The 14,880-nt window shown below is 40.7% G+C and overlaps 2 protein-coding genes across 2 annotated transcripts; both read right to left on the bottom strand.

Annotated features, from left to right (window-relative positions):
* Window positions 1-267: 267 nt before the first annotated feature.
* On the bottom strand, window positions 268-2,746 carry LOC108574659 (DNA ligase 1). Its single transcript, XM_017937282.1, is given in 3 exon segments — window positions 268-452; window positions 455-2,471; window positions 2,699-2,746. Coding segments are annotated over 3 exon segments (2,250 nt in total).
* Window positions 2,747-4,301: 1,555 nt separating this feature from the next.
* Window positions 4,302-10,569, bottom strand: LOC108574686 (ionotropic receptor 25a). Its single transcript, XM_017937311.1, has 16 exons — window positions 10,485-10,569; window positions 8,968-9,120; window positions 8,392-8,595; window positions 8,140-8,306; window positions 7,591-7,782; window positions 7,342-7,509; window positions 7,074-7,271; window positions 6,738-6,959; window positions 6,439-6,538; window positions 6,092-6,269; window positions 5,750-5,933; window positions 5,534-5,655; window positions 5,185-5,332; window positions 4,940-5,109; window positions 4,760-4,881; window positions 4,302-4,579 (listed from the first exon to the last, which is right to left on the bottom strand). The coding sequence occupies exons 1-16, from the start codon at window positions 10,567-10,569 to the stop codon at window positions 4,302-4,304; spliced, it is 2,691 nt and encodes an 896-aa protein (XP_017792800.1).
* Between the last annotated feature and the right edge of the window lie 4,311 nt (window positions 10,570-14,880).

Raw genomic sequence — 14,880 nt, forward strand, 5'->3', positions numbered from 1 at the left:
CATAACCGTAACGCAATTGTACGCGAACGACCAAGGAGATCAATTTCACCATGTTTCAAACAGGAAGAACTTTAATTACAAACCGTACAACAATGCTTCTTACACACTAAAACAACTTTACAACTTTACGAAAAGAGAAAGGATATTTTATACATTTCACCAGTACATTTAGCTACCTCTAGGAACTCCAATTCTATCTAATCGACGAGTTCTACAAGCAACCAAGCATCGTCAAATCTACCAAGACTTTTTAAAGAAACATCTTCCTTAGAGTCTTCTGCTAGATGCAATCTTATCGAACTCCTCTTCGTGCTCTGAAGTGCTCAGCATGTACGCAGGAAGCGTGAATCCAAGAATCTTGTCAAACACAGGTCTAGTCTCAGCTACGTATTCGTAAGGTTCCACTTCCTTGGATCCTTCAGCTTCCTCAGAGCTCTTCGCGTTTGGTTTCTAAAATCGTCGAAACGATCCTCGATGATAACTGACCTGGGAACTTTTTTACTAGGCTCTCCCTGATACTCTTTCACTTCTCTGTAATCAATCTTATCTTCAGCAGGTTCTTCAGAAGTTACAAACGCACACTCCTCCTTCTGGAAGCCTTTTTCATCCAGACATTGGTAACAGGTCATCTTGTCACGCATCATTTTCTTACAATTGGATCGATCTTCTTTCTGGAACTCCTGCAGGACCTTCTGGATCTCTGCTTTCTTCTTGAAAGCGTCGTAGAAGTCCACGTCGACCTTCTTCGGAGTGGACTTAGGCGATTCTTCTTTCACCTCAGCTTTCGAGTCAGCAGAAGTTGAGAATTCTCTTCTGTTGTCGCTGTCGGTAACGTAAGGACTCTTCTCAGTAGAATAATCATAGCTATGGCTCTTGTAAGCAGGTTCTCTAGTCTCTTTCTTTTCAGATTCTCCGTAAGACTTGTCTTCAGTGTCAGTGGGACTTCCAAATGACTTAGATTTGCTGTAAGAGTAGCTCTTGTCACTTGGTTCGTACTTGTAAGAACACTGTTCAGAGTTGCTTCCAGTTTTCGGGTCCTTACAGACTCTGCAAGTCATCGAATCCTTCTGGACCTCCTTGCAGTTACCTGGCTCAATCTTTTCAGCGATTCTCTGAGACTGTGACTTGGATTTCTCGTAGTCTGACACGGATTCATCGTCGTCGGACACCGATTTAGAGTCTTCAGAGGCTGCTCGACTATAGCTGGACCTGGGTTCTTCGTCCTTGAAGTAAGAACTGGATGGAGAAGACTTATACTTCTCGTAGTAGCTCTCGGGGATGGTATAGTCCTTGGTGTAGTCATCAGGCTCGCTCTTAGATTTTTCTGGCGATTTATCTCCTTCGTAACTAGAGTCTTCCTTGGAAGAAGAGCCTTTAGGGTAACCAAAGCTCTTGGATCTACTATACTTGTAGACTTTATCGTCTGGCTGATAGGTGTACGAGCACTTCTCATAGTTTCCACCTGTTTTGGGGTCCTTGCAAACTGTACAAATCTGCGAATCCTTTTCTACCTTTTTGCAATTACTAGAAGCATCCTTAGACTCCTCGCGAGAATCTCTTTCTGTATTCTCCTCCTTACTAGGATGAGAATATTCTCTAACTGGCTTGCTCTCTGAATATTCTCTACCAGATCTCTTGGTATCCTCTTCCTCCTCTTTTTCTTTCTCAGGATTCTTAAATGAGCTGGACTTAGTGTATGCGTACTTCTTCTCAGTTGGTTGATGAACGTACGAACATTGCTCGTACTTGGCGTTGCTTTTCATGTCTCTACAGACCATGCATACCATGGAATCTTTGACTACTTTCTCACATTTCTCGTTTTTGTTCTTGTATTCAGACGGAACGTCCTCTGTCGCGTCTGAGAAGATCTTCTCGTTGAATCTGTATGGATTGTCGTATTTTCTGTACTTCGAAGACGAGTCTTCTGAATTGGATCTCCTGTTTCTGAAGCCTGATGGCTTCGTAATTGCCTCGTCGACGTTGCTGTAATCGGTGAACGGTTGAGAAACGTAGGAGCATTGTTCGTAAGTGGCTCCGTTCTTCGGATTTTTACATTTGTAACAGGTCAAGCTGTCTTTAGCGTCTTTCTCGGATCGTTTCGTTTTGATCTCCTGGCAGAAAGGAACGCCAGACTTCATCACCATGTCCTTGTACTTCTGAGAGTCTTTGTCGGTGATGGTGTAGAACGGAGATATTACTTTCTTGAAATTCTTGTCCTCCATGGGGAGTTTTTTGGTGGAGGATGTTGAGTACCATTCTTTAGGCTTGTCGAAGGACTCGGAGGAGTCGTATACAGGGTGTTGCCTTTCGGAGAAACGAGCGGAGGATGGCGAGTGTTCGGAAGAGGCGAAATCCAGAGGAACGTCACGGTCCATGCGAGTCCATGAGTGGTCGTGGGAGAGAGATTTGAAATGGTCGTCGTAGAATTTGGCATTTGAGAAGGTACAGAAGATCGTCAGTGCTAAGCATGTCTGTGAAAAAGAAAATAATAATAGTTTTAATATCTATTAAATTTGTATCGATTGAAATTCAGTCGTTTATCACACTTTTTATTAAAATTTGAATGTTTATTAAATTTATTATATTCGTATCTATTGCAATTCAAAGTCATTCACCACTTTCTACACAAATGTGAATATTTATTAACTGAATTTTATCGAATTGTAGCAAGAAGAAATGGAACGAATGGAAACATTACCAGGAACAATTTGCTAGAGCGAGAGAAACGAAGCTTGTAGGATGGCATGGTGCGAGTATCGCCGTTCAGTGGACACTTATTCCGTTTCCGGTTCCGGTCCGGCGAGCCACATCACTTTCCCATGAAATGATCTTGCCTCCGCTTGGAAAGCCTTTATATCGACTTGGTGATCCAAAAAGACGCGCCCCACCTCCGTCAACCTATCGCGAAACTCAAGCTGTCCCCTGGAGTCACCGAACAGTTCGCTTCGATCAGAAAGATTTGAATCAGCGACCGTAAAACAGTGCCGGACGCTGTTTGCTCGCCCGTGGCCACCGGTAAAACCATCAATTTTGCCTCGTTAATAGTAAAAAGAACCATACCACACACATTGAATTCATCGATTGCTGTTTCTTGCTGAAAAGAGACTGAAATTCATGATTTCCTCTAATTAGAGAAAGTAATTAATACGTTCGCTACCAGAGACGCAGCATATGTGGTTCAGAATGTATTCTGGATCGATCTATCGATTTTTTAGTAGCAGCGAACGTGTACAAATTTTTGTCAATTTTTATTTGTGACGACAAATGTTTCAAAATTAAATTTTCAGCAACTACTATAGGATACTGGGGTCAAACGTACTCTTAAACTAAATTGGTCTTGCAATAACCACTAAATAGTTTATCAAAAGAAAAAAATTGACACTAATTTTCAAACCTCTATCTCGACCGAAGGGATAGTTACCGGGAAAGATCGGATTATCCTAGCTGTGAAAAAATGAAAACATCAAAGAAATTCAGACTTCTATTGAAATATTAACATTTTAATATTCTTCTATTTTTTCTATTATATAAATTTCACAGTTGACTCGAGGAGCCAGCTCGAACGGCGTTTGAGAGTCCGTCACTGCGATAGAACGTTACGAATCGGATCGACACAGCCGACCGATCGCTAACTGCTCACTTTCATTTATGCAACTCCGTGTTACCGCGATCGACGAAAAAGCCTCGCGACGGACAATAACCCATAAGCACGCAGCGATTTTCGAGGCTTCATCGAAGGGAAAAAAGAAACAGCGCACAGTCTCACCCGGGAATTTTTATCTAACTGCGAGAAACCACCGATCGTTTTCCTCGTAATCGACGTATCTCGTGCATGACCTTAGAGGAGGATCTCGATTGAAGCAATCTCGAGTTAGAAATTGATTTCGAGTAAAATATTGTGAAAAATATTCTTGACTCTTTATTTAACAGGTCGCTATATTGTAAACTAAGTACATGAGCTTCGATATGTAACGAAAGTGAAACGACACATTCCGGTAACAATGCAATTATTTAATAAAAGGCGTGTTATTTTCTCGATCGATTCGTGATTATTTCCGGGGCTAGGCTATAGAGGCGTGAAAAATCGACGAATATTGCGAATGAGTGAAAGACACCGGCTAGAAACTTCATTTTCACTCTCGTTACATTCACATCTTTTTCCTTAAACCTATTATTCGAATTATGTCGTTTAAGTATCGTCGAAAATATGGTGTTTTCTTGTTTGTACAGGATAAAGAGATCGTCTATTACAAACTTTTCTTTTGTAGAATTCTTCTTAGCTGGTTGTTCGATCGTTTTTTTCATTCTTTGAAGGGGTAATTCCGAGGGTAGACGGAAATGTGAGAGACTCGAGGAGGATTCGTCGATTTCTCGAAGAATAGATTTGTTGGAGCAGGTTTCATTTGTAGTTTCGACGCTATTTTCTGCATCATCATCTTCTTGTCGTCGATACTGCTCACTTTACTCTGGTCTTTTTGTTTGTCTTTTTCTGCGTTGCGTTTACGATAATAGAGAACTTCTCCTGCTAGAGTGATCATTGCTAGAGCTAGTCCGAAAAGAGTTGCGATAAACACTCCACCTGAGAAATTATAGAAAAGTGTATAAAATACACTGACAATTACAATTTGATGTTTTATTTATTGCTGGATATATCATTAATTTTCAGAATAAAAAAAATAAAGTAACAATCAAAGAGGACACTGAAAGCGGATGAAAATTCTGGGACCAATATGGCGACGGTTCTTCCTCAAAGACTCACCTAAACTCTCCAATGTAATTCCCTCGTTATCGTCAGAACTGAGACATTGTGCCTTCAGAGTCTGATTCCAATACTTAGCTGCTAAAGTTTCGAAGTACCTGTTCTTCTGTAAGTCTAAAATCCTGCAAGAAAAGATTCCTCGATATGAATTAAAAAGAAATTTCCAATGTATGTACTTACTTTCTGCTTATTTCCTCTTGCAGATGGCTACCCTGTTGCACAGCAATTGCATAAGGTTGTTCAGCAAAGACTTCGCCAACTTCTGTCAGGTTGCAGTTCCTCGTTACCTCATACTTGATCTCCGACGAGTCGTGGATGAAAGCGAATTCAACGTTCTCGCTTTCTATCACCTGAAACAATGTGCAAAAAACGACAGTTTGTCGTCAGCAATTTTCCTGACACGAGCCACTGATTCATCGTCACACCTTTCGAAAACCTTCCTCGGAACTTTTCACCAATCCAACCTGTGTAATCGCCTGTAGAATGTGGCCGTATTGTTCTTTGATCGGGTAATCCCAGACACGATACTGTACCTGATCGCTGGTACTGTTTAACGTGATTTCTTTCCAAACTCTGCGAAGATAAATTAGAGAAAGTCAGTCGAAGAAGAAGTGTTTATTATGAGAGGGTGAAGAGTCAGTTCTCGGAAAAGAAATCGAACTCTCAGATGTTCCAGTTTGAATATTCAAAAATGATTGGTAGAAAGGAGAAGTGAAATTAACAGTATTAAGACAAAAATTCTATCAATTATTTCACTTGTTTAAATTAACTCACGTGTACAATTTATCTTCTGCATTCTTCATATTCTGAAAGTACTGAAACACGCTGGAATTAGCCAGTACAGTGTAATTGATTCTCGACTGTCTCGCTAATTGCTCCAAAGATTGCACAGGAGACTACAACAAAGTACAAATTCAATCCTCTGAATTCTCTCTGCAAAAGAATTTTCAACGTTATTTTAATACATTCACAAAAAATTTGTTTAAAAACCTGCATTCTTTCCACAGTAAGGAAAGCAGCCAAGTTGGCTGTAAACGTAGCGAGCATTAGAACAACAAACAACCAATAAGCAGCTACCAAAGTTCTACTCGACAGTGCTTTAGGAGCTTCTCCTCCACCCTGAGGCGTGAAGGAGGTCAGCGCGAACCAAAAGCTCTCTCTCAGCGTGAATTCTCTAAACAGAAGAGAGTAATTCTATTTAACGATCATCCTCTGACGTAATAATGGATTCACTCCTCAAGAAGCACGTAGCGGATAAGATATAGGGATCGTTAAGAGTGATTTACAACACGTCTCGATATAAATAAGTTAAAGAAATTAGGTAATTCTCACCGACATGGGTATGGATATAGACGCTTATTGTTTCTCGCGCTGTACGGTGAATACTTGTCAAGTATCCAAATCATGATGCCAGTTAGAGTTAAAGCTCCTACGATGCTCAGCCATACTTCCACTTTCAGCACTGTCATGAATTTGAAGAGTGATGGCTTTCGAACCGGCTTCCTTATCACTTGTAAAAGAAATTAATTATAACCATACTTAACAACGTAAATTATCGTATCATAGATACAATAAGAAAAGAAAATAATTGCATAAATAAACTCTCTTTCCAATTTATTTGTCTCTCTATGTATCATAAATTGGAAAGAAAATAATTGCACAAATAAATTTCTTTTTACCGATAAGTATGCCAGATTGTTCGAAATAAGGCGCGACAAAGTCGATCACTTCTTCGCGTTCGGAGGTCATCGTTAACGATGCCACTACAATATCAGTTTCCTATGAAATAAATGTTTTTTTTTTAGATAAAAGAATTTTTGCCAAAGAATCTAGTTTAAAAAAGAGCGATATTAAAAAGATGATTTGTGCGAGAAATTTTACGAAAACAGCGTTGTATGCAGGGAAGTGTAACTGGTTGCAGGTTTTCAGGGGCCTTAGAGATCGATATACCGAGTGTCTCGGAATAAAGTATTCTTACTCCTTTTGCAAGATCTCCGATCAATCCGTCCCATTGTCCATTCGGTAATTTCTTCCCAAATTGATGATCTTGCGGCACAACGAGATCGTAATCGAACTGCATCTCTTCGGATAGTTTCTTTATGAAGTCGACGCAGTAACCGTCCCACATTTCGTTTCCGTTTTCGTCTTTCATTATTTGCCCGGTTACTGGATCCACTTTTGGGACAGTCCAGGGCACTGACTAAAGCAATTTCAACGCTTGAATTAATCCGAATTTCGATGAATTAATTTTTTTAATTGATATTTTCAAGAAAATGAAGGGTATAGTGTTAAGATGAACGAGTTTGTTTATTACAGGAGCAGTTCCAATTCGAAAGAATCTTCTGGCAGGTTCTATCTTCTTCCCTTCAGCTTCTTTAATTTTACTACGCCTCGCCCAAGTGGCTAGAGGCTCTAGAATTCCATTGTCGAGAACTTCTAACTTGATTTCAGCCTTGTACGTTATCATTCTCTTGTCTGACCAATATTCGAACGTGTCGTTACCTCCTAATTTCTGGAATAATACTTTATCTTCAATTTTTAATCGATTTTATAAGTGATTGTATAGTTTTAGGATGATTTACCGCTAATATGTTCTTATTGAACGCCTCTGATGTAAGATTAGAGGCTTTACTCGCGTTTGACGAAGAACATCGACCGGTTTTTGGTTCCACGCTGATTCCAGACTTTTGTAATTCACTCATTAGGTTCACTATGAGTCCTATTAATCGTTTAAAATAATGTGGGAATATCTATAGGTGTATGGGAAGAAGAAAGTAGATTTTAATCGATAATTTTCGAAGATACAGTATTTGGAAGTAATTTTGAATTACCTGAACGTCGGGAGGACAATTGCAAGTGTGGTCGCCAATTAATTTGCAACAAACGTCCATCTTCATGGAAAAAACAGTGACAGAAACGTTCAACTGCTGGTCTCCGTTGATGAACTTAAAGTCTCTGTAATTGTTATCGGTGAATACTAGGTTCCATATTCCATTTCTCTTTACCAAGCCTCCTTGTACAGCCTGCAGAATTTTATTCGGGTAAAATAAGTCAAATGTTCCATAAAAATCTCTCAAAGAGCTCTCGAAGAGCTCTCAAAAATCTCTCAAAGATCTCTCAAAGATCCCTCAAAGATTTCTTAAAAATCTCTCAATGATCTTTAAAAATCTCTGAAAAATCTCTCAAAGACCTCTCAAAGAGCTCTAAAAAATCTCTCAAAGATCTCTCAAAGATCTCTCAAAGATCTCTCAAAGAGCTCTCAAAGATCTCTGAAAATCTCTCAAAGATCTCTCAAAGAGCTCTCAAAGATCTCTGAAAATCTCTCAAAGATCTCTAAAAAATCTCTGAAAGACCTCCGAAAAATCTCCGGAAGTATTCACCGTTCTGAAGAGATCCTCCATCTTGTCGGTGTCCGCGTAGATCGCGTAATAAGATGGCGACGGTCTCATGCTCCTGATCTTCGACACCGTTTTCTCCGTAAAATCGTCGATCACTACCAGCCGTATGATCGAGTTCCCGATTAAATAGTAGAGACTCTGATTCAACTCTGTAAGAAACAAACATCCTTTTCCACCACATCTGCCACAATATAGCGAACGATTGGTATAAATTGAAGGCCGATGTCAAGGTACCCCTTTCATCTTCGAAGATCAGGCCCACGTCCGTGGCGTTTTTCAACATCAAAAGATCGTCGATCGCCTGAACGTACGGATTTATACTGCAATCGCCCCGTTTGTATATTATTCCGTTCTCGTCAGCCAGGTTCCTTAGCCGATCCCACCCGGTCCAGGTCATGTCGAGTATGATACTGATTCCCTTAAATAAGGCAGCACATACTGCAAGTTGATTTTAACGAGACGAGAATAAGAACGGAGCGCGATCATGGCGGAGAAGCTTTTTAATACCATATAGAGCTACTATCGACAGCTTCAAATTAAAATTAACCAACATTTCTAAACCTGAGAAAATCTATTTTTCAACCCTTTTCAATCGATCCTCGTTTGCCAAATAAAATTCCTGACATTTTTCACAAACCAACATAGAGATAACCAATTTCATTTCAACGTTGAATACACTTTCATCGAAATTTAAAATTTTCATTAATTGTTCGTTTTATTTAAAAATCGTATGTTTCAGGATCGCTATCGATAGGAACCTCGGAGTCGTGAAAGCTGCGCAAGTTTCCACGACACTTTCAGCTTCTTAACCTTTCTCGAAACTGCTGTCCACGTTGGACCGATCGACTTGCACAGTGGAAATATGCACGGTGATGACGCCGTTGCCGAAATTCTTCTCCGCTTGTGGCGCAGCGTCGTTCAGGATGCTCAAAATCGTCGTGTCTGGCTCCTCTATCACTATCACTGCACCAAACAATAGAAACAACATAGATAAATGACATTCTTAAAAAAAAAAAAAAAACAAATATTCTTCATAAAACATCGAAACAATTTGCAATTAGATTCCACGGATAGCGTTTTCGATACATTTTTCCACGTTGCTTCTCACGTGGGATTCACAGAAGTGAATTTTTATCAACACACGCGACCTTCTATCGCGATTGATATTCATTATCGAATATTCCGATCTAATCGTGCAGTAATTATCTAAACGTGTAAGTCATTATTTCCAACGAAGGGAAGAAATTACTGGTAGCTGAATAGGACAGCTTTTCCATTTCCCTCTCTCGCCATTAAACCGCAATGAAGCGTAATAAGTCCGTGTCTATCTCGAGGAATAATCGAGCGATTATCGCGTTCTCTCCATCGTTCTCTTTTTTCCATTTTTCCACCGATCGTCGCCGATACACTCGCCCGTTTCGTCCAGTTTTCTATGTCAAGGTTGGGATATTTCGTCCCGGTGGTCTCAGGAAGATAAGGAAGGTTTTAGCCGGGCGATTAACGCGTGAATAATTCAGCAACGGTATACGGCAAGTTTTCGTATCGTTGTATCGGGAACGAATCAAAGTTTCATGCCGCCCAATCAATGTTTCACCGATACAATCGATGCATTTTACTTTCACTAATCTTTCTTGATACTGATATCGTATGCTGGAAAATATTTCGCGATAATTATCTACGCGATGAAATTACAGAAAAAGAGGAAATTTTGCCAATTTTGAAATGGAGAATGGCTGCAAAGGTATCCTTTGAAATGTGGTACTTTAGACCTTGTTAACTTGTAAAATCGTGTCTGCACTGTGAAACAGTGTTACGAAGCAAATTGTTTTGTAATCTTGTACAAAGTGTCTTTAAATCATAAAAATGTTCCAAAGTATCTACTATCGATCTTATCAATTTTAAAATAAGGAATGACTGCGAAGGTACTCTTTAAAAAATGGTACCTCAGCCCTCATCAACTTCTATAAAATACGTCTACACTACAAAACAGTGTTATAAAACAAATTACTTTGCACAACATGTTTCCATAACTTGTTACAAGACTACACCTTTTGGTACTACAGCAACACCACCTGAACAAGTTTGCATTTGTTCCTTTGCTCGACATATAACTTGCTACATTGCACTATAAAAATCCTATTCTATTACTTTTCACAACTTTGCTATACAACATATTACGTTACAAAGCGTGAGAGTAACTTTGAACCGAGCACTGTGCTATTACAGAAAGATACACGCAAAAGCGGTAGATCTTAATTGCACGACGACAGGCAAATTCGAAAAATGGGAAAGTTGTGGTGAAAATGAGCGAAGATAAAGAGACTTACGCATGTTCATGGGCGTTTGACAGAGGGAACGTCCAAGGAACGTGGCAATGAGCAACATGCTCGCGGCAACAGCAGCGGTGGACATGGCTGTGGAGAACCGAGTCGGTGCCGTATCAACGAGCAAACAGTTGTCTTCCGCGTGAACCGTCGGACAAGCTAGAGGACACCGTCGACGGCAACGCCTGCGCCTACTGTCCAACGACGCTCGCTTATGAATATTACACCGTCACCTATCAAATCGTGATCCTTGCTCGCCGTGAGTACAGCTTGGCTACGTGGAGGCACGACGTGACATCCTGACGTGCTTCTTCCACCTTGGCCATCGATTTATCGCTAAAACCTCTGACCAGCTGCCAAGGATTACCAACCTGAACGCACGCGAACAGATTCTATGTGGAGCAACGTTGTTTCGCAGCTCGTGGAGAACGTTTCTGTGATGCTTTGTTGTATTTTTTTAGAAATGGAACTTTTGAGAGTGGGAGAAAGTTGGAAATGGAACCGTTGACATGGTTTTCGTTGACATTTAGCGATTACAGGCGTTTGGGAAATTTAGTCGAATTGTGCTTTCGTCGCAAATATAGATAATTTCATTTTTGAGACGTTTGGTGTATTAGATCCGCTTGTACGTAAAGTGGAAGGTCAGAACGCTAGGTTCGCTGCCACCGACGCAACGTATGCGGCCCGGAATGTATTAGTTAACGTGGTATCGATTTTTTGGTGGCAGTGAGGGTGTTAAACACTGAGTTTAAATTCGCTTTTTTATTTGGCCGTCATTTTTAGAACGCTCGGTTCGCTGCCAGTGACGCAGCATTTGCGGTCCGGAATGTATGACTTAGCGTGGTATCGATTTTTGGGTGGCAGTGAGGGTGTTAAACACTGAGTTTAAATTCGCTTTTTCATTTGGTCGTCATTTTCAGAAAGCTCAGTTTAATACGTTCGCTGCCACCGACGCAGCATGTGCGGTCCAGAATGTATTGCTTAGCATGGTATCGATTTTTGGGTGGCAGTGAGGGTGTTAAATACTGAGTTTAAATATGCTTTTTCATTTGGCCCTCATTTTCAGAACGGTCAGTTCGCTGCCACCGACGCAGCATATGCGGTCCAGAATGCATTACTTAGCGTGGTATCAATTTTCTGGTGGCAGCGAGGGTGTTAAACACTCAATTAAAATTCGCCTATTCATTTGTATATGCAATGTACCGTCATTTGCAAGGTAGCAGTCTTCTAAAGTTTAAAATCTCAAAGAGAGGCTATAGAAATTTTTGTACTTATTATATTTTTGACTGTATTTGTGCACCAAATGTGATATACAGACGTGATTGAAAGGAAGTCTGTCGCTGCGAAAGGGTTAAGGACTATTCTTATCAGACTAAATTGCACGAATTGGAGAAACTCGAGGAAACGAAGGATTTGCAAGGAAACTTAAATAAATTCACACTTAAATTTTCCCGTCAATTTTATTGAACTTTCTTACACAAACGTTCTCGATTACGCTAGAAGTGAGCACGTGAACAGTGTTCCAGCAACGGCAATAAATGATCGATACGCACATTATTGATTCGCCGTGCACGTAACATTCACGTTCGACGAGAAACCCATTCCACCGAGGTAATGCCTGCTATCAGGGATCCGTTTGATGAAAACACCAATTTCCTAATCGATAATTGATTGCATCGCGTTCACGCTAACTTCATTCCGTTCTGAAGTCGCGAAATTCGATCGGAATATTCTCCCTCGCTATTTTCACGACCGCTGAACGATAAAGTTCCCTTTAACCGCGTTCAGGTTCTAAATCGCTTCATCGAACAGAGTTCTCCGATTGAATCGCGCGATTCCAGAGAGCTGAAGGAAGAAAGAAAGAAAGAAAAAAGGAGCAACAAAGAGGACGAAGAAGATGATGGTGATGAAGGAAAGGAAAAAAAAAAGAGAAGAAAGAAGAGACGAGGCAGATGATAGAAATGGAGTTTCTCGATCAGGTGAACCTTAGCCACGACGAACAGCCCGAACGGCAAACGTCACGTTTTCCCATTATCAATCCTGATCATGGTCTAAGGTTGATTAATTTCCATGGTTGAGGAAACCTGTGAATCGATGATGCGCGGTCACAAAGGATAATGACGCAAAGGATCGAGATTGCGCCGCAGATGTTTCCCGAGGCCAGCTGAAGCGAAATGCTTCAATAGTCTCGCACTATTTTTAAATATATTTCAGATGTCCTTTTATGCGTGCGCAATCTCCAGGAACCTGCCCCTGCGGCCTATTGTTTCTCACAGTTTTCCCGTAGCCACCTGCTAAGCTTCACCGTAACTCCCCAGCTCTCTCTATTATCCTTCGATTATTTGTTTAGAAAATTCTGTAATACGTAACGATCTCATTCCTTTTGCAGTTTCTATCAATCTGTATTTAAAAATTTACGGCAAAATTGACGTGGAATTGTGTGAAAGACATAGGTTATTAATTGAAAAAAGTGTAAATTGTTGAAAGATTTTGAAATGTTGGAAATTTAGAAATGTAGAAAAGTTAGAAATTTTGAAAAATGTGTAAGGATTCTTTAGAGTAAAACAATTATTGAAATTTTTTTATTAGATGGTAAAAAAATTGTATACAACGTGAGGAATAGGAGGGCGCCACGTTGTATTTGAAGGTTAAATTCCCTTCCAACAAATGTACATATATCGCCGCCAGATGACGCACCGTGTGCACGGGATGTGTGCCTTAAAAGACAATTCTGATTACCGTTCCCTGTGTTTCGTAGACTTTATGAATCGGCGCATCGCATTACGTCATGCATCAGCTTGCATAATACGCTGCGAGATTTTTATCGTTACGTGAATTAAAATTAACACAATCGGTGGAATTCGAGGAGAAGGGCCGGTAAAACAGGAAGCGACATCATCGTCCAATATAAATAAACGTTCTAACGTTGGTCGTCGAACACGGGGTACGCTGTATAAATTCTCTCCTACTTTTTATCCCGTTTCTCGCATAAAAGATATTGCGTGAAAACGATTCATTAAAAGCTGCGTTAAAAAGATGTGCAAAAAGAAAGTCGAACGGATAAACAGGAAAGATGTTAGATTGAGATGTTTAATCTGAATCGTCATAACTGTATCCACAAATTGTGCCCGCTTTCAGCGTTGGCGAGCTCGAGCGGATCGTAAAGAAATGTTTGAAAAATACGCGCAGAATGGCAGTTAAAGCGGCGGCTTTTCCATCACTGACGTATCTCGTCGAAGAGTTTCGGTATATTTTTCTTGCATAATTTAGTTCACCAGACGTTGCAGTTCTTTTTAATCGGCCGCCAATTTTCGGCCTAAAATACTGCTCCAGTTTCATGGAATATGGAACACATGCAATCCGTACACGAATTTTTCTGCCGTTGCACACGTGTTCCGGAACTCGTGAAATTTCCGTGCAAGATTAAACGGAAACATCTTATAATTGCACGGAATTTCCACGGAAAAAGATCATCTAACCTAGATTGCATTCTATATAAAGGGACCGAGAAGGGAATTAGGGCAAGGCAAGTGAAAAGAAAGAAGTACGAACGTTAGAGGTGACTCGAATGTAATAGGAAGAGGCATTAGCATAAACAGTGCAACGATGCAAATATATACGTTCATACGAGCGACTGATACACAATTTAACTACCGTTACGGGACACTCGGTGTAGAGAGAAGAAGCGGCGTCGATCGAACGAGGAAGAAGTAAAGAAAGAAAAAGAGGAAAAAAAAATTGAAAAGAGAGGAAAAGAACGGGAGAAAACACGCGCGGCGAGCGCGTGCACTAGAAACGAAATGCACGCGTCAAAACGTATTACAATTTCACGCACGAAAAGTTACACGAAAAGGTTCGTGGAACGCGAGCCAGTGAATATACGACGGATTACAACCCTGCACCGGACAACGGTGGACAATTTCACCGGAACAAAGTGACGGTCGATGAGAGAAGAAAAAAAAAAAGAATTATTTGAAGAAAGGTTTTTTATTTTCTTTCTTCGACAGGAACTCGCGTCGCGACACGAATTCGGAAAGAAAGTAAAGCTATGGAAGATATCGCGGCGGGTTGAAGGAAGAAAGGAAGAAGAATGGAATTTTATTCAAGAAGCGCTCTAATGCGGGAAGTACGGGCTCGGTGATTTCCGGATGCAATCGGTTGTTTCCGGCATGGCCGCCCTCCCGAACCAAACCATTCATTCGACGGAGAGCGAGAAGCGACGAATTGAACGAAGAGCGTGATAGGAAGGTGGTAGGTAGAAGCGAGAGTCCCGTGTGAAGAAGGATGGAGAAAGTGAGCGAGCGAGTGAATGAGAGGTGAGCAGAGGGAAGGGCAAGAGGAAGGGAGAAGGAAAGCGGCGCGGCGCGGCAAGGGAGGGGAGCGAGGAGAATACAGGAGA

This window comes from Habropoda laboriosa, unplaced genomic scaffold, assembly GCF_001263275.1.
Source record: "Habropoda laboriosa isolate 0110345459 unplaced genomic scaffold, ASM126327v1 scaffold203, whole genome shotgun sequence".
NCBI lineage: Eukaryota > Metazoa > Arthropoda > Insecta > Hymenoptera > Apidae > Habropoda > Habropoda laboriosa.

Bases quoted from the DNA above. Each gene is read 5' to 3' on its own strand.
- LOC108574686 (XM_017937311.1), bottom strand. From the start codon at position 10,569: ATGTCCACCGCTGCTGTTGCCGCGAGCATGTTGCTCATTGCCACGTTC. The intron at 6,960-7,073 runs GTAATAAACAAA...AAATTGCTTTAG, and splicing joins TTCGAATTGGAACTGCTCCT to TCAGTGCCCTGGACTGTCCC. The intron at 6,270-6,438 runs GTAAAAAGAAAT...TTCTTTTACAAG, and splicing joins ACAATCTGGCATACTTATCG to TGATAAGGAAGCCGGTTCGA.